A 26,122-nucleotide genomic window follows, 5' to 3' on the forward strand; every position below is an offset into this window, starting at 1 on the left:
TATGTCAATCAAATGAGTTTGGTTCTGCCTTATTGTTTCTTTATTTTTATTTTGTTCGACCTTCAAACTCAATAAATATCTGCAATAGAGTCTTATAAAAATGTACTTGTAAATATATGCATAAGAAATATTTTGTAAGTAAGTATATGAATAAAACTTGGTCATATATGGTGTTTCCGCTCTACGCCAAAGTTTCAAGCCCACACACATACATACATACTATGCATGTACGTACATAGAAACGTTCATTAAGACGAATGAACAAATTATTACCGACGGTTGAAAAACTCTCTAACATACCCAGTAGGATATATCTATAAGTATTTATGATATTGTGGATGCATAATTCTTAATTCTGTAAGTATGAGCTTAAATACGTAGGATATATAGATAAAGTACTAACAGATAAATTATATTTTCACTTAACAAGATTTCCGAAAATGTTTATATCTTGTTTTTTTTTGGTTTTACATATTTCTGCACCTCTTTTAATTATGTTAATACTAAAATATATTTATATATATATACTATATATATATTTATGAAACTTTTTTAATTTTTAGGTTTGTTGAGCGTTACTTGTGTTCTGCATAAAACTTTCTGCGAGTTCTTACAAGTTGTAATAAAAGTACACGTCTGTTGACGTACGTGTGTAAGCAAAAATATATTTAAGAGTGCACATTTAAGATAGATTCATGACACAAGCAGTACAAAGGTTAGAGGCAAAGTTTTTATTAAGCGGAGACAAAAGACCGAGAGTAATGCAAACTATTAAAGGTTATGTTGGAATCCGATCATTTGGACTAAATATTAAAAAACTATCTACTACCAAACAAAGGGAAGAAAGGATCTTCATGGAAATTTGTTTAAACTTATTGACATAATTGAACCGCTCGATGCACAAGCTTATGTCTCCCAGATTTGAAATTGCCCTTTTGAACATCTTATTCACAATGCCGCAGCCTTCCTTTGAAGATTGGAGATGTTTAGGTAAACACATAATTATATATACATACCATATATATATATGTATGTATCTACGCATAATATAACCGCACTCTGACTTTAACTAAGTGATGCATGACCTATGAACAATATTGAGAGAACCAAAACCATATTTGGAAAGGAGAAACAACTTTAGTAAATGTGGCGAAAAAATACAAATATGTATACACATGTACTTCGATACGTGCGTATGCTTGTCTTCTAAATTATGGTTTGTTGGGTGGATATACTTGTATGTATGTAGGTACACGTATTTAATTTTATTTCGGGTCTTGAAATGATTGTGCTTACGAATCGAATTATTTGTGTATTTATATTTACATTATTACATAGTATTACTTAGTTTTTACTATAATAAAATAATAAAGGTAACGCAAGTGATCTATTCATTCGCACTCCAAACTTTAAACTTAAACGTGTAATTAATAAGCAAAATACTTAATTGAAGGTGACTCGTTTGCAAATACTTATGTATAACGTAATTATATTTTTTGTGTGTCTTTTTATTAGTTTACATCTTAGTTACAATTACCTGCTTCATAGTCTATATATTATAAAGTCTACAATTTATTTAATCTTAATTCAATTATTGTTTAATATTTTCAAGTTTATTTGCTAATCCCGAATTTATGGGATTGATAGCACTATTACTATTTTGTGGTTTGTAGATGAGCGCATACTAAAAAAAACAAACCTTTCATGTTGTATATAAAAGTAACATTCTTTTATTTGTGTTCAGTTCATTCTATTAAAGACGACTGCTTAGTTGATAATTTTTGAATTATGTCGTTTATTGGAGCAAACACTTCAGACGCTGAATGTGAAAGAGCGGATCAACCAAAAACCCGTCATTCGGAATTTATTTCAAAGTTAGCTGCAAACAAGTTATCCTTGGAACCTAAATGGACAAATAAAAAGGATGATGAATCTGGATCAGAATTGTCCTACTCAGAAAACTTTTTGACGAGAGGTGAGAAAATATGTCAGTGTCATTGTTTCAATTTTAAAATTTATAACTGCTAATAAAGTGAATCACAAAGTACAAACTATAGAAAAATATTATAAAACCAAGTCAAATTAAGCATTTATTTCGAACTTAACCGGCAGATGATAAAACCCGTGTTTTTACAATGATTGGTCACAATTATGTTGAGTATGTTTGTTTAAATTTATCAAATAATAGCATTCGACCAATTGCTAATTATTGCAAAAAGCTCCTTCTATATACACACTGCTTGCTCTTAAAAGAATTTACAGTCAGGACACTAACTAGATAGTAGAGCGGTGAAGACGATATTTAAAGCTAATATTAAATTATTTATATATAATATGATTAACAGCTAACTTATTCATATATCAGAAAATCAGGTCTTAATAATCCGGATTTAAAAATTTTGTTTCAAAAGTGGTCGTTTTTGTACAATTGACTTAAAATGTGTTATGTATTAATGTATACAAAAAGATAGAGATTGCCTTGCATAAGTTTGTGTAAACAGTTATCTTTTAAGTACAAATTTTGCATGATTGAGGTTCAGGTTCAACATTTATTTGTATACGCTTCTACAACTACCAATAATGAGTCTTAAGGTGAAGAGATGACGAAACTTTTTTTTCCGTAATAGAAGGGAAATTCTACTGATAATTATAGTCATGGACTATTACTGAGTGCTGAAAGCATTCAAGGGGATCAGTAAAATGATTACGAACTAACTATCGAGTCCGTCTGCAATGCTTTTTAATATTCGTATAGTTGGGTTTAGTATTATAGTGTCGTAAATTTATAGTTTGGTAAATGCTCGGTTTCTGGCATTCACCCAGTAGATTCTAGAGTAGGTAGCATAATTAAAGAGAGACTAATTTTTGTGGCGAGTCGAAGGTATAGGTGCCGTGCATACTGCCGTACTTGGGTTGAGAATTGAGTGCAAATGTAATCTGAATACACAAATATATTTTTTGATTACCTAACTTGTTTGTAACATCCTAAAATAATGAAGGTATATAACATATGTACATATCAACCTGAATTGAGAAAAGTGGATTTCCGGGCGATAACATAAGTAAAAAATGTGATATCAATAACAACTAACTCAAACAACTCATATTATCGAATAATACAAGGTGCGTTCCAAAGTAAACAAAACTTAAAAAAAAAGACAGAACAAATTGTTTTAATGGCAAAATCAATTAATTTTATTCAATATATTCTCCTTCTGCTTTAATACAGCTTTTTGCAAGGTTCAAAAGCATGTCGAACGAGTGTTTTAGCTCGTTGCCCGGTATGGCCGCCAGTATGCCGGTGCAAGCCTTTTGAATGGCCTCCACGTTTGCATAATGCTTTCCTTTCATCGGCAAATGCATTTTTCTGAAAAGGTAGAAGTCGCACGGTGCCATATCAGGTGAATACGAGGAGTGTTTGATTGTTAAAATGTGATTTTTGGTCAAATAATCGGCCACAAGCGTCGATCGATGAGACTGCGCATTATCCTGCAACAAACGCCAACTTACATCTTCGAGATATTCGGGCCGAACACGTTGATTACGGCGCACCAAACGCTTCAAAACTCCAAGGTAGAATTCCACATTAACGTTTTGGCCGGGTGGAACAAATTCTTTGTGAACAATACCCTTGGAACCATAAAAACAAATCAGCATTGTCTTCACTTTTGACTTCTACAGCCGCGATTTTTTGGGTTTCGGCTCATTTCTCATTTATGCCCTCACGACCACTTTAAAAACATTGAAACCACTCGTGCACTCTGCTACGGGATAGGCAATCATCGCCATAAATATATTTCATCAATTGAAATGTTTCGGTAATAGTTTTATCAATTTTAAAACAATATTTAATGTTGGCTCTTTGTTCGAAGCTCATTTTCGCACCGATGACAAAAACATATTGGCACTTAAAACGCAATAACTTCACTTCCAGTAGATGAAAGGTCATGAAATTTTTACTGGAAGTCGATAAAGGATAACAGATTCTAACGCACTAGTCGACATATAGATAGACGCCACTAGAGTTTACTTTGTTACTTTTTTACTGTTTACTTTGGAACGCACCTTGTAAATATTTCGATTTTTCAATAAAATTTATATAATATTCTACCAACTTTTACTTATTAGCTTACATTGTTATATTTTGAACCGGTTCAGTGCAGACAGTTCATTCAGGAAATTGGAGCAATGAAGTACGAAATTATGTTTTTGTTTCTTCTACACATTATCTTTAAGAACCAGTAAATTGTTTTTCCCTAACCCTTTAATAATTGCACGCAGCTTCAATTTAAAATGATTCAAACTAACAGGTGAATATTTATGTGGTTTAAAATAAATCTAAGCCGATTTAATGCAATTAAAAACAACCATATTAGTTGCAATGTGCGCAAGTGTTATAAAAAGTAAAATATACATATACAAGGCGAATAGTCTATTATATATTTAAATAAAATACCGATCACGGATTCGTACAAAACAAAACCATGATTGGTTAGGTTAGTCTGGTAGGCTAATATACCACCAAGCATAGACCAGTTTTTGTCCTTAGCAATACCAGATACAGTGCGGTCAAGTAGTCCATGAGTAGTAGTCATCCTTTAGGATGCCGCGAATTTCTCTGTAATGTCATTTACGATACCTCTTCCAGTGTTAGAGGCCCCAAAATGCTTAAAGCGTTGCCAATACGAGACAAGTCCAAAAAAGATCCTCCACTGTTTCAATGGTGCATTCCTCTTGACATTTCCTGCAGTCTTCTTGAAATGTTTCCCTATTCCGCAGGCGTGTGCAGCCAAAAGACCTGTGAGCATTACAACCATGTTCCTACAGCCCCATCTATCGATTGCCAGCAGAACTTCGTGCATTTCTGACCTACCGCTTTACGTATGACTTTTGATTCCGCTAGATCGATCCATCGCGTTTGACCTTCCTTGTCATTCTCATATCTAGATCTTTGTATGGGTAATGCAAGAGTTTACCAATGTCGGTCGCGCTTCCGGATAACAATGGGACATTATTCTAGGCAATTTCGTCCACTATCATGTTGCTTCGATGTCTTTCTGACCTGGTTCCCCGTAGAAGTTAAGCCGCTTGTTCCTGGCGACACTCTTCACTACTGCCCTGCTTACCAAGACACTTTTGGTCGCTATGCGAAACGAGGTAAGTGCCTTGATTTCTGGTTGGGTGTTCACGAGTATGTCACGCGACTTTTTCAATAGTAAAAACCTATGTTTGATATATGTATACTGCCTGTTAAACCGCCGTTAACCACTGAGTAGATTTCCGTAGAATAGAAGAGTTGGTCTTACTATTACTGTGTAGCACTAGTGCACGAGCGAGGGAGAAAGGGTTATGCCGAGCATTTGCCTTCGTCCATGTAAGGCATTGTAAGCCTATTTCAAGGTACTTGATGCGATCTTGAAGCGAGAGTTCTGTCTCATTTATCGAAGTTAGCCTTCATGGAGGGATTTTGTATTTCTTTGTGACAACAGGAAAATCAGTTTCATCCGGATTCAACCCCAGACTAGCTTGCGATGCCAGTACAGTGCTAATATTGGAGTGATGGTCATAATATTGCTAATGGTGTGTAGACATCTTCCTGTTATTAAAAAAGTAATAGCGTCCGCACATGCTACTATCTTGGTGGCTTTGCCGCCTAAGTTACATAACAAGTTCATAGCTCATTAGAACGAAATTAATTTAAAAGAATTACGGTTGAGCTTTAAAATTCAAAACCCACCAAATATATCAAAAAAATGTTTCCATTAGATAAATTTATTCCGAAAGATTTATAATATGAAAGACTCTTATATTTCTGCAAAATTCTGGTTTTACAATGTTTTACCAATTCAGATAGTTTCGTATCATAAGTCAACATTTGTGGCTCTGATACATACTTTAGTATAATTCCAATTATAATATCTTTTGAGTATTTTTTCAAACTTGCAGAGCCAAAAAAATACGACCTTCGTCTGTTTAGTTCTAAACCAAACTTTTTCTTTATTCGTAAATGGCTATATTTATCTATGCACAACTTTTTTATTTGTCTTCTTTACTTCCGAAAAGCAATATAGTACTTTCCAATTAGTAAAACCATCCTCTAAATTCATAGATTTTCTATCAAAAATTCCAGATATTTATACATAACTTTTCGACTCTACTTGTCATAGGATGAAGTTTTCTCAATTGTTAATAGAAAAAATGGTGTATATAGAAGTATACTATAGTTGTGAATATTGTGATAAAATGTAGCTTTATCGGTAACGCGCCTACATTGCAGCCCCAGAGGTGTTAAAAAAAACAATAAATATGCAATAAAATTTTGTTTCAGAGACATTCTTAAAAGTTTCCAATAAGCTTTTCCATTAAAACCACATTCCATTTTTCACAAAAAAAATCATATTTTACATTTCTTTTATTTAAATTTCTGTGCCGAAAAATCTAAGTATTTCAATCAGATGATTTCAGCTGTGTGAAAATTTTGACAACTATATGATTCGTTTGTTGCTTGTATATCTATGCAGTGGCTAAGTCCTCCTCTAGTACCTTTTACGCTCAGGGCGATTTATTACAGCATATACACATAGCCAATAAAGTCTGCGTTCACCCGACACTATTTTTTAAGTGAAGTAAAAACACAATGTAAATAGGGAATTCAGTTCAAATTTTCTATATGTATTTCTTCTTTATATCTTTAAGTTTAAAATGCAAAAACAAAAGTGTATATTCCTATTTTAATTTTTGTGATAACGGGATTTTAGTGTAAGGAGAAGTAAACATAGGCACCACTAAGTCTGCGTTCAGCTTTAAAATTAGTTACAAAAGTATTAACAAAATTAAATTCAATAGTTTGTTATTTTAAAACCTCGCTCAATCGATTTGGCATTGATCTTACCAACTTATCTGTTTCCTCAGCTGTAATCTGTTACCATTCTTCTTTCATAACTCTTCGCAAAGCCCCTTTACTTGTTATTGTATGCTGACAAATTCTTTTTTCCTACAGATGCCAAAGATTCTCAAGAGGATTGAGATCAGGTGATTGAGGGGGCGTTTTAAGTTGTCTAGGAGCATTTTAGAAGAGCCAAAGTCTAACTATTTCCGCAGTATGCTTCGGGTCATTATCTAGTTGGAACCAAAACGTCGAAGATAATCCAAGATTATCTGCACTTTGTTTCAAATTGTTTTTAAAATGTTCAAATAACCCCATTTATCTATTGTGGATTCAATAAATTTAAGCTGACCCACACCACCAGCCGCCATGCAACCCCACACCATAATTCCGCCACCTCCGTATTCGTATTTAACTGTACCAACACGATCTTGCTTTTCAAGGGCAGTTCCTGACTTGCGCCACACAATTTGTCGACCTTTTATGCCAAAAATGCATAATTTACTTTCATCCGAAAATATTATTTGTCTCCAGAATTCTGGCGATTTATTTATATAATTATAAGCAAATTCAATGCGATTTCGCCTGTTTACAAGTGAAATATATAGTTTCTTTCGAGCGACTCTACCATGGTATCCAGCTTTTCGTAAAATTTTTCTAGCAGTTTCGGCACAAAATGTTTTTTTAATGGTTATATTTACGTTTTCAATAATCTTTGTGGGCGTAATTCGAGGGTTAACTTTCACCATATTTATTATTTTCCGTTCTACCCGGGCTGATAATATTTTCAGACGGCCAGATCACGGTTTTGACGTTAAAATTCCGGTTTTTTTTTAAATTGTTTACGACGCGCTGGACAGAAGAATACGTTCTTCCAATAGTTTGCCCAATTTTTCTGAAACTTTCGCCATCTTTCCACAACTTAATGATAATTTTTCTTTCCGACAGACTAATTTCTTTTCCTTTGGTTTCCAATTTTTGAAATATTAATAAAACGAGTCACGAGCTCTTTAAACGACTAATTATATTAAAACACAATAGAATTTACGCAAAAAGAACGAACAAATTCATGAGAAGTAACGGTATTTCTAATTCAAGCTAACTGAACGCAGACTTAATGGTGCCTATTTTTACTTGTTGTTAAACTAAAATCCCGTTATCACATAAATTAAAATAGGAATATACATACATATGCGGTGTGTTAAAAGGAAAAAAGAAAATTTTGATTTTTCGCAAGTTGTGTACATTCGATTATCTATATTTTGGTTGTGTTATAATCAGACACATATGTTTATCATGCATTAGGAGCCAATTTCGATTAGTAGTTTGTTTTGACAACAGAAAAGATTAGTCATGTTTTTGTGTGCTCTTCGCTTTTTGACTTTTGAGAGAAATTGATCAAAGAATATGTATTAAATTTTGCGTTGTGGCATTCGGTGAGTCCATTTTGTCTCAAAAAAGTGTTTATAAGTGGTGTAAGCGCTTTACAGAAGGCTAAGAAGATGTTGAGCATACAGGAGATGCGACTACGTCAATAAGCGAAGAAAACATCGAATCAATGGAAAATATGGTTTTTGAAAATCGTCGAATCACTATAAAGAAAGTTGCAGAGGATGTTGGGATATCAAACGGCTCATGCCATTAAATGTTCTCGAATGTTTTGGGCATGAAACATGTGGCAGCAAAGTTTGTTTCGAAATTGCAAAATTTTAAATAAAAGCAATGTCATATTAGTATCGCTCAGGAGTTCTTGAATCAGAAAACGTAAATGAACGAGAATGTGCAAATTGAATTTTGTATGATGCTTGATTAGACGGCTAACAGAGCTGAAAAATTCCGACCAGGGAGTTCACCATTTTCTGTAGTATTCACTGCTATTTAACAGAAATGAGAATTTATAACAACGTCATCTTGCACAAATACGTATCCACCAACATAAAGAGAAAAATTAAATACTTTGACCAAAAAATACAAATGCCACTTCACAAATGCATGTTTATTTTTTGCCATATAAACGATTTTTATGATGAAAAAGGAAGGTTATGCAAAAAAATAATATTTTACTATTTTTATACTTTTCTAATTTCAATTGTTACAGAATTTATAATTTATGTATGTACATATGTACAATACATCAATATGTTATATTATATATTATAATATTATATAATAATATAATATATTATCACTTGTCAATAAATACATGTGCGCGCAATGCACTATATGTAAGTATGTATGTACAAATGTGCGTATGACATTGCAAAATAAGTGATGCATACACAAATCTACATACATGTATGCGTACAAATGTAAGTATGTCAGCCAATAGAAAAAATAAAAAACATTCTGGTACAAAAACAACAATTGTCTCAAATCGGATGAGCAGCATCAGTAAATCACACAGCAACAACATTTTCATTCATGAACGCTGGCGCACATGTAATAAGTCGTCTTATACATTAAAGCAATCACCTTACTCTTCTCCCCGAGCATGCGTTTGTGCCTTGTCGCGACGATGGCAAAAGCTAGAAATCATAAATTGAACAACTTTCTGATGTTCCCTCTAGAAGGGAAAAGTGACAACCCTGCAAACCCACAAAACACAGAAAAAAGTGATAAAAGTGGCAACAAAGCTTTCGTCGACTTTATATAATATATTTTACTATTCTTACATATACACATATTTTACAATTCTAAAATATTTTTCCGTGGCTCGCAAAAATCTTCGTCAATATGTATGGATGTTCATATATAAACATACACATTTACAATGATTTGTGGGCAAAGCTGTTAGAGCGGCAAGGGAAGCGGTGACAATCGTCGACGGTTCGTTTACTTTTTCGGTACATTTCGGATTTTCTACCAACAACACAATGTTGTGACGCTTTGTCGTCGCGTCAGTCTTTCGACAGATTGAGTTTTTGACATAAAAGCAAAAAACGTGAGCTTCGATCATTGGTTGACCATGTCAACGGAGATTTCACATGAAGTAATGAGTATTCATATCTACATACATATGTATGTTGTTTGTAGACAAATTTACAAATACGTTTCTTTCATATTTGTTTACATATACGCATGATATGAAAATGCCGACGGCGAAACACAATTCTGTACTTTTATAACTCCATAATGGTGTCAAGTACATGAATTATTTTAAGAAATATGTATATCAAAATACTTTATTATTAATAATTTTAAAGTATTTTGCCATACTTTATCAATCATAAGGGATATGGCCATAGTGCGCTTCAGAGCGAATTAGGCTTGAATATTTCGTGCAGGTACATCCAGCGACAATCTGCAGAAATTAACTTCATAACAGAAGTGCCAAAAAGCCATACATTTCGCACAAGAATCGAAAAGCGTGGAAATGCCGTTAAAATGGAACTACCAACACGATAACGATCTGAAGCACACGGCCAAATGTGTAAGGGATTGGTTTATTTACAATAAAATTGAAGCTTTGAAATGGCACGGAATCACCAGATCTCAATCCCACAGAGAATCTATGGGAAATTGTAGATCGGAAAATTCAGCGGGAAAATTGTAAAAACAAGGACTCTCTCTTTACCCAAGTCGAACCTTTCTAAAAACATTTTAATCAATAATAATGTATATTTTTGTGAAATAAAATAGAAAATATTAATTTTATAACAGTAAATAAATTTTGTACAGCTAAATGGTAATATGGTAAATTTCAAGCTTCAGGTTTGTCCGACACTGTATATCAGGTAATACGATATTGCTGAACAGTACTCTCTGTCCTCGAAAGCCTTTCAGATATCATGAGTACTTCTCTTTTCTTGCTCTACAGTGCCATCCTTCGCATGAAACCAGAATTAGTGCGCTGGAATTACATTTTTTTCTGAGAGAAAAGGAGACATTTTTGATGTAACACCTTTTCAAATATTTTGGAAAAGCAAAGTAGGTAGGTGTTAAGTCTTTCCCGAGTTTACTTATCATGTTGATCTTTTTTGATGAATCAATATTAATATCTCGAACAGAAATTTGCGTTAAAAAACAAGGAACGCACTACTACATATTTGGAAGCTCCATTAGGATTTTATCATGTCCTTTGATTTATCTCTTTTATGATCTTTTTAATTTTAAATGTTGAAGTCTTTAGACAAGAGCGACTCTTTATCCGTTGCAAAATTGACAGCTTAAAATCGTTTTTGTGACAGTTAGGCTGAAATACCATGTATATTTGGTTTACAAAACAAATTCAGTTGAGTGAAAGGGAAGCGATTTACATGCCATTCATGTCTACTTCTAGATCGCTTTGTTTTTAACATAGTTGCAAGCTTTTCTTTTTCATCATTTGATGCTTATACTCTTGCAACATTTTGTTATAGAGTATAATAGTTTTCTAACTGTAGATTGAATCACCCAAAACTAATCGAAATAGATATATGTATGTAGGTATATGTATAAATTACACAGATCTGCAACAAAAGTGCTGTCTAGATGTTTTCAAATAATTTGAATGAATTAAAGTGTTCCACAAACTAAAAAAATATTAAAAAAATTCCAGGACGTCAAATTATTTTGCAAAACGCAAAATTTTATTAAAAACAAGGGGTTTTTTTTGGACATTGTTATTTTGGTTACTGTTTTTAAATGTATACAAGGCATAGCTATTATATTTATATGTTGTTACATAAATAACGTAATGTGTGGGCTAAATTAACAAACAAAAACTTATTGTAACCTGAACGTACGCGCTCCGATAGTGTTGAAAGTTAGCGCTACTTGCTAACTCGTCACTGTTTTTTATATCTTGGTTCAATGTAGTACTCGTCTGACGGTTTTTGTAATGTTTGTGGCAAATATATGATATTAATGCAACAATTTAATATTATGAACTTTGCAAAAAAGGTATACTTCTTTCTGTTACCTCAAGGAAATCTATAAAAACTTGGAATTTGTCCTATGAATTTTAAAATATAAAGACCAGCGTTGGGAAGTGTGCGGTGATTTCAAGATACGTGTTTCTTAAATACCTTTTCTTTTTGTGTCTATGGACCAAAAAGTGCTAGCCTCCAAGTTCTGATCCACAGTTCATCACAACCATAATGGATTCTACAATCTAATAACAAGGGTATTTTCGACTACTTTCCAAAAAATGTAGGATAAAAATCAAGGTGAACGATTTCAGCAAGATATGAAGGAGATGAAAGAAATTTAAAGACAAATGTCTTAGTGATGGCAGATTACTGATGGACGCTTCAAAGAAACCTTCCAGTAGCTTCCTACAAGCGAAAATGTACCAAACGGAGTCTCACTGGGAAAAAGAAATGTGTTTAGTACTTTCTAATGAATGTATTTCAGATAAAAAAATTAGTTTTGTTAAGCAATTTTAAATAAAAAATTTTTTTTACTCTCTTATTTTTTATTGTAAGATGACAACTTGTTGAATATAGATACCTACACTGTCAGTAAACGTGACATTCCATGAAAAAATGAAAGTCATTTTCGGATTCAGTACACCTAAAAACATAGGAATTACGCAAAGTTCATAGAATACAAGGTTACGACAACTTTATGTCATTGAACCTATATCGTCATACTTACAGTGGGACGAATTTGAAAGACAAAAATTATTATTTATGCTACTGATTATTTTAATTTTTATAGTTATCTGATATATCTCTATTAAGAGATCTAATTTAAAAATACGTTCGACATGTAAAACACAAACGCTTAATTTAGTTACTGCACTCTAGGTTAGCTAGAATTAGCTTCTTCCAAATGTTTTTGATATTAAAATGGTTTACCAATTTATATTTTTTCATATTGGGACACCACCTCCATTATTAATTCAGTTCGTTTCACCAACCAGCCATTGTTTACGTGATTAGCCCATGTATAATTCTGATCTTAATCAAAATAACTTACTATAGTTTTTAATTCTGTACAAATGTAAACAACCAAATTGTCTAGACCGTCGAATTCCAGATGCAATAATTTCTTCAGGAACTTCCATTTGGAGTTTTCGTAATAGTATACTTTAATGAAAGGAAGTGATACATAAAAGGTAATTGTGCCCCTTCCAAATCGGATGTATCGTTGGATTCAACATAGCTGCATTCGGTTAAAGCCGCTTCGTTGTGACTCAAAAGATAGGAATGAATACGATATTTAAATTTCTATGCCAATTGCCAACATGAACATCACCATTTAATAGCTTTAATAATTAATATTTTAAGCTATTTTGGGAATAAAATAACACAACATATTTAAGAGACTATGGCAACCAACCAATTTGAACCAACTTCGTCATCAAACATATGATTTCAATGCTGTCGTAACGTGAACGTTGGGAATTACGTAATGGCACACTTGTGTTATCAGAATGACCAGACTAGTCGGGTAACTGTCTGCCCGTCCGTCCGTCTATGCAAGCTGTAGCTTGAGTAAAAGTTAAAATATCTTAATGAAACTTGGTACACATGTTTCTTGGCACCATGACGTGGTTGGTAATGCAGATGGGCGGAATCGGACTATTGCCAAACCCACGCAATTAATCGAGAACCTATAAAGTGCCATAATTGAGCTCCAAAATAAAATAGAAGACTGTTATTTTGTACAACAAATGCACTACGGAAGAGCATCTGCGGTTTTTTAAAAAGTGTGTTCTAATAGGTTTGATATACACATCTACTAAGCCACCAAAGCCAAACCAACCAAATTTACTCAGAGCAAGTGTTTTTGTTATCACTTTCGAAATGGGCTTAATTATAAAAACGCCTACTCTTATTTAACGGATTTGTTAGAAACTACTCAAAGTGTGATAAATCAATATACTTGTACATATAAATGGGTTAGAGATATTAAATTTTACGGCCAAGATGATACGATAAACCCCCCGAAACCGGACCTGAGTGTCTATGGCTGACTTAGCTATGGTCATTCTGTGAGATATTACAATGAAACTTAGAGGACGTTTTTTTCTGGTAATATTATGTTTGTATTGACCCTACGCTCCAACCAAAGTTAAGGAAATACTATACAGCTAATTCTGTTTATACACGGTTTGAAAATATTTAATATTTTGATTTAATTTTTGCGAAATTTTATCATATCACAAATTTAAAAGAAGTCCCTTTTTGAGGATACAAGCAAATTTACTGGTTAGAGCAATTGTAAATAGCACAAATTTAAGGAAACGATCAATGTCTTTATTTACGTGGCTTTTTCTGGAACCAATCTACCGTGTAAAAACAGAATTAAGTGTATACTTACATAAATATGTATTATGTCTTGATGTTCTTGTTGAGAGCAAGTAGTTTAGAGGACCTCTTATAGTTCACCCTGAGCTAGAACTATCTCGCACCCAAGTTCACGAGTGGGTAGAAAGCTCATCTGCTTGACAGTATCTAGCGATTCTGTTGTAATCCGGCACTCAAACCATTCGGATAAAAAAGTTGTTTAATACTAATAATAAAGACGACAAACACACCTTTACTAATCCTGTGCTTATAAAGAGCTCTCAATAGAAGACTTTCACTCCCACGTCTTACTTAACCTACGATCCATCTATAAAAAAGCTAATTGTACTTCGAAGTAGCGAAGGAACTCATAACGACCATGAGTCTATTATTTAACTACTGTTTCATAAAGCCAGAACACTATCGTAGTGAGAGACCCTACCTATTTCCAAAAAGGGTAACGAATGCCTTCCTCACTATCTCCTCGAAGTTTATCTTCCACAAAAGCTTACGATATCCTTGGGAAAAATCGTAGAAGCTGTTTTTGAAAAATCGCCCTTACAGAAGATATGAAAGGCTGTACAGCATTCAAAGGTGTGTATCTTCTGTAGATTGATTTTGTGGAAAGAGAGTTCAGGTGTATCTTTATTGAATCCTCACTAGTCAATGTCGAATCATCCGCCCCATTTCTTAAATGCCCCAAAAAGTAGGATTCATAGCGAAATTACGTCTTAACTCAGAGGATTCTTGAAAACCCTGTACGCCTTCGCAGAAGGCTATCCAAGAATATGTTCTTATATTTCCTATTTTTTTTTTAACATCTCTTTATTTATTGAATCTGCTTTTTTCTCTTTAAAGCCTAACAATAAGTAATAAAATCTTAAACCTTTTTAAAGCCAAACAACCTGAAGTCTTAATAGGCAAGAACGACTCGTTATCGGTGTCGGGCAAAATTTGCAGATTAAAACCATTTTTGGACTTTTAGGTTAAAATACCATTTCTAGGGGGTTTGTAAAGTAAATTCCCTTTTACTCTTCACTTCGAGCCTAATTACCACTTACATCCCATATACGCATGTTGGATTCCACCGGCGGCTTAGTGTGTTGCGCTTTTCAAAGAGAGTTCTCCTTGTTTGTTGTATTTGGGCTCAATTTCTCTAGATAATTTTTAGTGTTGTATTCTTCCGCACACTTAAGCGCTTTTCTTAATATGCGTACAGCAGACTTCAATTGCAGCTGAGTGCAAGGAGAGCGATTTACTTGCCATTCACATCTAGTTCGCTTTTTTTATAACGCTTTTATTAGCTTCTGTATGTATTGTATGCTTTTCAGTTACAAGCTTATCAATTTCACATTTGTGATTCTTCTGAGACCAGGAGACTTGCAAGTTTGTATGGTGCTGCTAGGACAGCTGTTTATTTTGAATTCGCTAATGCTCTGGTCAATATCTATTTCTGAGTTTTTTCTATAATCAATATTAATGTGGCTACTGATATAGTTTTTATATTTTAACCAATTAATTTTATGGGATGTTAGATCCACTTTTGGGGATACAATCAAGGGTTGTTTGGATAGTTTTAAGGGCACAAGAGAATGATCAGTCAGTATATGTAGTAGCAGTTATAAACGATCTATGCCGGCTTACCAAGAGATATTATAATATGTCAAGGTTATTGCGACTATTCAAATAGCGTAAGACTTTTGGATTAATTAATATGCTTTGCATAGTAGAATTCTATTCCTAGCCAAAAAGTCATTAAATTTTTAATCTTCTTTAAATCACCACGTACCACACAAACACTACCAAACCAAATTTATTATGTAGTTCTTCAACGGTCACTTTACGATGAACAATATATTATATATTAAATTGTAAATCGGATGTGTTTCATTTTTTATGAGCTGGTTAGCATTTCGTATCAATTCACTTTTGAACATTGGTAGTGGTACTTTATTTCTATTGAAATTATTTACAATCGTTTTAATATCGTTACCACATTCTTAAAGATCGTCTTTGATTTTGTTAGATTTTACTGAAGACTCTATACCGTTAATAACTACATCTAGGCCCTAAGAGCTCTTCAGTTCATATGAATAATAAGTTTTGTTATTGTTTGATAAAAGTTTTACAACGTCCATAAAACTTTTGTTTGTGTAGGTTTGTATTCTGTTTCATCAATATTACCCTTTTTCAAGTGCATTATGTGTTATTTGTGTCTACAATATCACTTAGTTTGGACATAATAGCATTAGAGCTACGCTACATATGTACAAGTATATAGGAGGCGGTTGTGTAATACCGGCTCTGTAATACAGACTCTTTTTATCCTCGTTTTCGTCAAATTCTCTTTTAGTATCGCTCTGTGCATTCACACGAGCAAAAAGAGTCCAGCAACTCGAGTCTAGTTTTTCTGCATTCCTTTTCATAATATCATAATATTTATTATAAAACATCCCTGAATTAATTATAGTTCTCATTTTAAATAAAATAATATTCGAACTAACTCCTTTGCGGTTAAAAGAAATAAATATGAAAGCATCTTAATATTTTATGTTAATATAAAAAAGTAAAGTTACCATTTTTATTAGCATTATTTTATGTATACTGGTACATTATTACATTTAATACCGCTATATGTTGTTAAAAATGTAAATTAAATATTTTTGGGTATCTTAAATTTCTCCTTATTTACAATTTTTCAAAATATTTATTTTATTCTATGCATACATATTTGCATATTACATACAAAAAATAGATAACATAATTCAAATTTGTGAACGAGTTCATTTGAAACCGAGCGCTCTTGCCACCGTTCAAAGAATTTGAAAGTGTAAAGGAATGCTGAAAAGGGTAGCAGCGAGCTGTTACGAACAAGAACACAAAGCGTGCTACCCGAACACGAATGGCACGGTCCCTTCGTCTTTCCTCGTCGTCCCCTCGCCCACAATAAACCGGTTTGGGTTACAAAAGAGTCTGTGTGTAAACGCCCACTTACTCAACAAGGCAAATCTGTTGCCGTTTAGAACTGCAGTCTTTTTGACACTTGAAGCGCCGGTCTGAAACTGTTTTGACATTGACCGCTGATTTTCCTTTTTATATTTATATAGCGGTCAATTCCAACCTGAACTGATTTTCCTTTCACCTCCTAATCTGTTTTCCTTCGGTCTTCGTGCGTTTGCTGATACATGCATTCTTGTTGGTGCCTGCTTGCTTGTATCTGTAAGTTAGTTGTTGCCCGCTTGTTTACTGCTGCTTCTGCGGATGGTGTCTTCTGCTTCGGTTCTTCTTCTGTTATTATTGGATGCAATGACTCATTTTTGTAACCTTTTTTTTTGTTGTTTAGAGTTTTTGCTGGCTTCACAAAGCTGAAGCAGACATTCGAAGAATGAATGAATGATGGTCTTGTTAGTGAGACTGAGCAGCACCCATGGCTGTTATTTTAAAAAATTTCCCCCTTTTAGTTTGTTATTATAATGTTCATTATTATTATTTCAGTTTTTTTTTTGTTTTTACGTACTTCTTTGTTTGTTCGGTGGTTTTACTTCACTTGTTTTGTTTGGAATTTTTTATTTTTATTCTTACTTACTTTACAGTAGGACATCCACAAAGCAAATTTAAACACGTCCGTACTCTTCGAAAGCTCCTTGACAAGTTCAAATTTTCTATAAATTTACTAATCGGACCCGCTCTGTTCGGGTTAAAACTAATATACCTATGATCAGAGAAGGAATTTTTAGTAAGAAGATTAGACATCTTTTAAACGTTTCTCTAGAATTGTGAGCTCCGCACCACTCCCTCCCGATTCGCTGCTCCAGTCGTGAGTTGGGAGAGATAAGTTGTAGTATCACAATATTTCCTCAATTTTTTCAATACTGCTTCTTCTACGGGGAGATCGTCCGTTCGTCAGCATACCTGACCAGCTTGTACCCGAGTGGCAGTTCCCATAAACTCACCTATTTTTTTTGTAATTTTTATAATACAATTTCGGTCGGGGCAAAATTAGTATTACTCATCAATAGTTATTAGTAATAGAAGTAAAAACATTAAGAATAAAGCAAGTAATACGTAGTTTCAAGAGAGTTATAATTATTTTACTGTTTTTGACCTGGCAATTCATATAAACATGGGTACAAAGACTAAAAAATTGTTAAAGAAATAAATTGCGACTTAACTCCCAACTTCTAGTTAGTAATCTGTTCACTTTCCGTTGCGTTTTACAACTGGAACTAATATTTTCGGCATTGAAGCCATTCGTTTTTTAAAGTTTGTAGCGGTATTGCAGCCCAAACTTCTTTAATCTCGACTTTTAGGTGTTTGACTGTGTTAAGTTCTTAAGCACAAACTTCTCTGGATAGAATACTCCAGAGATTTTCAATAGGGTTTAAGTCTGGGCTACAAACGAGCCAGTCGGGAATTTGGATTTTTTTTAGTCTCATAAACTTCTTTGTTTCTCTGGAATAATAAATGATGGCATTATCTTGCTAAAAAATTAAGTCAAGGCCGCATAACTCTTCTCATTCACATTCCCACGTTCATGTATATCTCAAAACAAAAACACTTACATATGTAACAGTTCACAGATAATTTTTTACCACAGAAATCAAAATAATTATCATTACTATCTTTGGTTCACATTGAACAGTTTTTAATATTTTACAAAATAATAGTTCAAAGTTTTGAGGACGTGCAACGAAAGAACAAGAGAAAAACAAAAGAAAAACTATCCTCATGGAAGAATTAAACTTGTTTACTGTGAAGCTTGCTCCAGCTGGTCTATCGGCCGTTTCCGCGACGGCGGTTGAACTGGTAGGTAATGGTACCTAGAGCGAGCGAACCGACTGGCACGTGGTCGACGCACCTGTCTATTACCTGAAATATATTTTGAACTACTTCGAAATCGAAGCTTATATTTTACCGATAGTTTTGAAAGAGAAATAGATTTTATTCGATTTAAATGATCCGACCCCCTTAACTACCTTTATGACCGCGACTATAGTCGCCATGCGACTGTCCGACTCCGTCCGGGTCGGAAACAGCCTCGGCAATAACGCACCAGCCATTTCTGCAGGGTGTCACCTCCAAGTAGTCTGGTGAAGGAATATCTAGACCACCAAGCAAGAGCTCAACTAAATGTAAAAACTTCAGTTCTTAACATAGTCCATGTATAATCCGATTTCAAATGTCAATTATTAGGTTCACCTGTATGTTTGTAACTTTTTTTAGAGCCACTGAAACTGAAAAAGAATCAACAGTTTGATAGGCACTGCAACTATGCAGCTAAAAGCTTCAACTATCCTTCCATCCTGCAAAAATATGGCGATAAAACTATGTACTTATGTAGCTAAAAGCATCAACTTCCATTCTGTTGTTCGGTGTGTAGTGCGAGAAAAAATTAAATTTTTTTTTCCACCAACAAAAAAAATATACGTTCACGTTATTAATTCAATTATATTAATTAACTTTATAAATATATGTATGTATATAACCAAACAATTATTACTTGTAGATATTCTTCAGGCGTATGTGCTAAAAGTATAAAAGTATAATATAGTATGAATATAATGTAAATATATTATACATTTGTATGCTATGTGCGAAGCAAAACAAAAATAGGATTAATTTTTTTAAATTAAGATATCTTTAGAGCATTCAAAAAAATCTTTTGCCGATCAAATGTTATGAGAGTGTTAAAAAATCGAACAAATCTTCAAGTATTATCTTGGAAAATGAATTGCATGAAATTTTTACTTCGTTTTAATATATATATTCACTTTAAGATTTTGAAGATATTTTTCAAAAAAACTCTTCATTTTGAAAATAAATCTTCACAGTGGGCAAAACTGAACTTGTCCCAGCGTTTTAGTGTTACCAGATTCTACAATATAACTTGAAGAACAGTCGGGAAAATATTTAGTAACACTGCGAATGAATATGATTATGGCGATAATAAAAAACCATGTACATTTATTGAACAAAGAAAATTTCCTAAAGCATGGTATTCAAAATGGACCATTTCACAAATTAATATTGGCATTGGAGCCACTCAAGATTAATTTTTATAAAGATACTTGTTATTTTCTCCTTTTTTTAAGACGAATATATTCGTGAGAAATATAATTAGAGGCCGAACGGGGCCTCTAATTATATTTATCCAAACTTGCGGAGTGTTAAAAAATACGACCGACTTTTGCTAATTCTAAACCAAGGTTAGTTATTCACAAATGATTACCATATATTTACGTCTTATAATTATGTTAATCTTATTGAGTCTATAACAGTTTTGATGCGGTTTGCCAAGGTAAGGCGTAACTTGATTATTATTCCATTGCTCCAATACTCCGAACATGAAATATTAATCGAGTAATTGTTGCATTGTTAACAGAGTCATCATAATTTTTATACTCTTGCAAGATGTTGTTACCAAGTATAATGGTTTTTTTTGCCTAACGGTTGTAGTTAAAACTAATCGAGCTAGATATAGGGTTTTATATAAATAAATGATCAAATTATTAAATTTTATACCCAAGATGGTATAAGAAGGCTTTATAGTAGCCGGTGTAAAAATTAGACAAAGGACGTAGCTCCGCCTAAATTTAGGTTAAACCACATATTTCCAAAACCATTTGACCAATTTCAACCAAATTTGGAACCTAACACATTCCTTTGTTAAAACGCAAAAATAGGCGAAATCGGAGTACAACCACGCCTACTTCCTATTTAATAACCCTTTGAATTCCATCTGGTTCTTTCACTTTTCAGTATACAAATCAAGTACTAATGAATATATCGGTATAAAACTTCGTACAATAGTGTCATTAAAATATGCATATGCTTACCCTAGTTCCATATAACTATTTGTATGTGAGGTACCTTTGTGAAATTTAGAGAGCATCTTTTTCTGTTAAAAATGTGTAGTATTGCCAAAATGCCATACAATTTCCAAATTTCCGGGTATGTAAGATATCTTAGCAATATTAACTGAACGTATAAGTCGTTTAGTTAAGTTTAATGTCGAAAATACATGTATGAACTTAGTCTACGTCTTTAGTCCAACTCCCATATAATACATAAAATGATTTTGTTATGGCGAATATGTCGGTCAGTGTGTCAGTTATATATTTATAAAATTGTTTTAAAATATGTTCTATGTGAAAAGTTTCAGCAATTAGTCCATCCAATTTTCTGCCTCCAATATACACTATATAGTGACTTTCAACTTTCCACCTGACTTTAAACCTTTAAATGAGTAATATTTTTAAAAGGTTAAGTGGAGTAGTTTTCTTGAAAAGTATGTGGTTTAGCGCTGAATATGAATGAAATTCGTCTAGACCTTGGCTCAAACCTAATATCCCTGACATAATGAATTCAGATCCTGTAGTTGATGTTTTCCACATCAGCTCTATGTATTAAATTTTGCCTCTTCGGTTGAATTTATCTCAGATATATCTCTTTTGAGGAGGATTTTAATACAATAGTAAGTAAAATATAGTAATAAAACTAAGTGAACATCACGATTTCGTCGAATAATAAATGTTGAATTCTTTTGCAAATTTTTTTAATAATAAAGTTTTACCAACACCTGAAGTATTTCACCGTCTTTGATCCTTGCAAGAACCAGGAGTATAAAATGTTCGGTTACATCCGAACTTAGTCCTTCATTACTTGTTGAAAATGGTATTAAGTATTACACAATTTTTAGGTGCATTTTTGCTGACACCTCTACATGAATTATCAATGGAACGAGCTGCAGTTATATGCGAGAAAATGAATTTCAAGGGATGTTTTAGTCTAACGAAAACTGCTACGGGAATTCTTTTCAAGTTTTCACACCCAGACGATTATCAAGCCGTTTATAAAAAGGGATTCCACAAAATAACGGGAGCGAGATTTTATCGAAAGGTAAGTTCTTATTCAATATAAATAATAGTGATGAACGCATTTTGTCTAGTCACCGGTGCATCAACTTTTCCAGCCACTAAATTGTTTCTCCCGTAAAGCACCTTTTAAATATTTTTTTACATCACCTAGCTAAAAACTTTTCGGTTTTTCTGCACAATATTATTGAATAGGTACTGTTATTTAATTTTTATCATAAAAGGAAGAGGAAGCCATTTTTCCGAAATACGCAGACAAGACCTCGTTCACACCCGGCCAAAACAAAACCAAGAGTCTGATTCGGCTGAATTTTGACAGTGGTCGTCTCAATGATCAATTTAGTAAATTTCTCTTGTGGTGGGGAGGCTGAGTTATTATGGGCACATAATCGTGTCCAAGATCTATACCAATTCGATTCATATTCAACGCTTAACGACATTATTTTTAAGAAATTTTCTTAGTTTCATTAAAATATCACAGACACATTTTAGGAACTAAGCTGTAGTATATCCAGTATTATAAGTTCATCTAATTTTGCTAAGACACCTTACTTATTAACCGATATACCTATACGCCATAAATTCGACAATAAGTTTCAAATTCGTATATTAGGTATATGGGGGCTAGGGAAATAGACACTCACTTAATTTCTTTAAGATATCTTACGCATTGACGGGTATATGAGGTATAAAATCAAAAGCAAGTTCTAAAATCTTTGTATTAGATATATGGGGGCTAGGGGAATTATTGAATCGATTATATCCATTTTTGGTATCCATAAAAATATGCTCTGACTTTCAATAAGGTACCGCACAGGTTGCCCAATATCTTCGGTACCTTAGGACTTGAAAAGTTTCGGTCCGATTTCGAAAATTCTTGGACGTAAAATATGCGATCATTTTAAATACATTCCGAGTGCAAAGTTTTATTTCGACGTTATCGAATTGGCTCTAGATTTCAAAACTGTAAAGTGAAAGAAGAAAATGAAATTTGAAATTGTGATATATGGGAAGTAGGCGTGATTGTATCTCGATTTCGAAAATCTTAATAAGATAACATTAAAAAGTTGTTGGGCACAAAATTTGGTTGAAATTGGTTAAGTAGTTCCCGCGATATAGGGTTTTACCCAAAGGTTGGCAGTGCCACTTCCGTTGTTGCGCTGGCTCCCATGAAGGCCTTCCGTACCATCGTCTCTTACGCCTTTAATTCTTGAATTATCGCATTATTAGTACTATAGTTATCATCTGATTTCACCTAGATACAAGTATGTACTAAATTACAGTTGTGTATCTTAATGCGTTGCTTAGTTATGACACTTTATAGGTTTTCGGTCAACGGCAATTTGGGGCGTCAGCTCAATTATCATCAATATATTTACATTTTTTTAGGTTATCGCACAGACGAACGGACGGATAGCAGGGTTTCAACTCGTCTCGTCATCCTAATCATTTATATGTAATTATACTTGTATATCTCTACATCTATCCCGATTAGTTTTAAGTGATACAAACAATTGTTGGGTGAAAAATACTATTATACTCTTTATTGTAAGATGTTAGAAGAGTATAAAAAATGTTAAAAATGTTGTGTTTAAATTCCATATTATACTCTTTGTTGTTACAATGTGCGAGAGTATAAAAAATGTTATGTTTAACTTCCGACTTCCGAATTGTGAACAATTCATATTTAACATCATGTAAACTTATGTAATAGGTCAGAGCATCACTTAGCAGCATTACTACACTTTGTGTTATTTCCTATATTTACCATACACTAAAATCAACTTATCTAGCAAAAAGCCACATATTTATCATACTAGTACTGGGCGAAAGTATACTGTATACCCATATCACCAATTTTAATACTTACTCATTACATTAGACATATGAAGCCTAGTCTAAGGTTCAAGCCTGAAATTAAACTACATAAATACATTGTGGTAAAAATAGTACCTTAACTTAATTATTTTAAAATATGGAACTCATTGACTAATATAAACAGTTAAAAGTCAACCGGAAAGTCGAAAATGATTATATTAAATACTTATATATTGGAGTTAGGGTATGATAAGGTCCGATTTCTTTTACCTTTGGCATTAAGCTAAAATAGACTTGAGAACATATTTTCACGCAATTTTATTCAGAAGGTGAGGTAAGTCAATGGCTAACATATTCGACACAAAGACCACAAAAATGGTAGAGCATAGATACCTTTCCTTATTATGATGTACTGCACCATATTTAAGGTGGCTTTTATTTTCAATGCCCTACCAACCTCCTCAGAGTGTTAAGGAATAGGTGTATCAATCATGCTTCTTCAAAATATCTAAATTTTTACTCAAAATATCGCTCTTACTAACAGACCGGTATCTGCCATAGTGTAAAATTCAGTAATACAAACGCCCGTCCCGAAAAAAAGTCATTTATAAACAAGTAAGGAAGGGCTAAGTTCGGATGTAACCGAACATTTTATACTCTCGCAAAGTCAAATGGTATACTCGTTTGAGATTTCTTTGTGGATTGACTGATATTTTCGGTAGAAGGTCAACTCTAGGCACTGGGGTCCACATATTTAGTACTTAGGGGTTTGAACAGTTTTGGTTCGATTTAGACAATTTTTAGCCGCAAGGTGGCATACTTTAATTACATTAATCACGCAAAGTTTTACCCCGATATAATCATTGTTACCTGATTTGCATAGTGGAAAGTGAAAGAATCAGATGGAATTGAAAATGGTGTTACATGGGAAGTAAGCGTGGTTGTAGTCCGATTTCGCCCATTTTCGCACTGTAACATAGAAACATGAAAAGAACGTTATGCACCAAATTTGGTTGAAATCGGTTGAGCAGATCTGAAGATATGGGTTTTCACATAAAAGTGGGCTGTGCCACGCCCACTGACTAATTTTGAACGCGGTTCCTATAAAGCCAATTTATACCATCTCAGAGATAAAATTTAATGTCTCTGGCGTGTTTAGTGCTTGATTTATCGCGCTTTTAGTAGTTTTTAACAGTACCGTTATATGGGGAGTGGGCGGAGTTGCCACCCGATTTCAACTATTTTCACACCGTCAATAGAAGTGCCAAAAACATTTGCTTCTAGTGAATTTTGTTATTATAGCATTAGCGGTATAGAAGATATGCACATTAAACCTATTAGAGGGGGGACCACGCCCACTTTTTAAAAAAAAGTTTTAACTGCAGATGCCCCTCCCTAATGTGATCCTGTGTACCAAATAACAGTCTTGTATCTTATTGCGGAGCTTAGTTATGGCAAGTTATTTGTTTTTGATTAATGGCGTTTTGTGGGCGTGGCAGTGGTCCGATTACGCCCATCTGCAATACCAACCGTCTCACGGTACCAAGAAACATGTCTACCAAGTTTCATAAAGATATCTCAATTTTTACTCAAGTTAGAGCTTGCACGGACGGACAGACGGACGGACGGACAGACAGTCACCCGGATTTCAACTCGTCTCTTCATCCTGATCATTTATATATATATAACCCTATATCTAACTCGATTAGTTTTAGGTGATACAAACAACCGTTAGGTGAACAAAACTATTATACTCTGTAGCAACAGGTTGCGAGAGTATAAAAAAAAAAACCAGAAACATTTTACTACGAGCGAGCGGACCGGTGATTAAATTATCTAATAGTTCACTTTTAGGTGAACTTTCGTACCTCAGCAACTGCTTGATCAATTTGAACATTTTGGTGTTTGGTATGTATTTTGTTATGTTATGGTTTGAAAATGGGAGATATTGGTCTACAACTACGTTACTTCCCATACAACACAATATCAAATCTGCAACTTTACAATTTATAAATCAAACTCTAATAAAGATATCGAAACAAAACTTTGCATACCTACTATTTTTAAGGTGTGGTCCTCTTCACCAAAAATTGGTCGAAATAAGATAATGAATTTTCAAACCCCCTGATACCAAATAAGAAGGCCTCCGTGAATAACGTTGATTTTATATCGAAAATATCAATACCTATCCTAGCCGTCATATATTAAACGATACACTTATATCGGACAATATGCAACATATTAAATTAAAGTGAACCCATTTCCTTAGATACACTGTAGTGAACAGTGTACAATTTATGAAATACTTCCTAACCCATTTAGGTATACTA

The 26,122-nt window shown here is 33.5% G+C and overlaps 1 protein-coding gene across 2 annotated transcripts in view; it reads left to right on the forward strand.

Annotated features, from left to right (window-relative positions):
• The first annotated feature begins 1,391 nt into the window (after window positions 1–1,391).
• LOC106624428 (uncharacterized) overlaps window positions 1,392–26,122 on the forward strand; it is a 157,165-nt gene continuing 132,434 nt past the window's right edge. Inside the window, exons 1-3 of one of the 2 annotated variants that reach the window (XM_036376786.2) lie at window positions 1,392–1,453; window positions 1,745–1,975; window positions 21,800–21,999. In XM_036376786.2, the coding sequence (XP_036232679.1) occupies window positions 1,789–1,975; window positions 21,800–21,999 (387 nt within the window). In that variant the 5' untranslated portion in view covers window positions 1,392–1,453; window positions 1,745–1,788. The other variant, XM_070110806.1, reaches the window with a different exon arrangement.

This window comes from Bactrocera oleae, chromosome 5 (genome assembly GCF_042242935.1).
Source record: "Bactrocera oleae isolate idBacOlea1 chromosome 5, idBacOlea1, whole genome shotgun sequence".
In the NCBI taxonomy this organism is placed as follows: domain Eukaryota; kingdom Metazoa; phylum Arthropoda; class Insecta; order Diptera; family Tephritidae; genus Bactrocera; species Bactrocera oleae.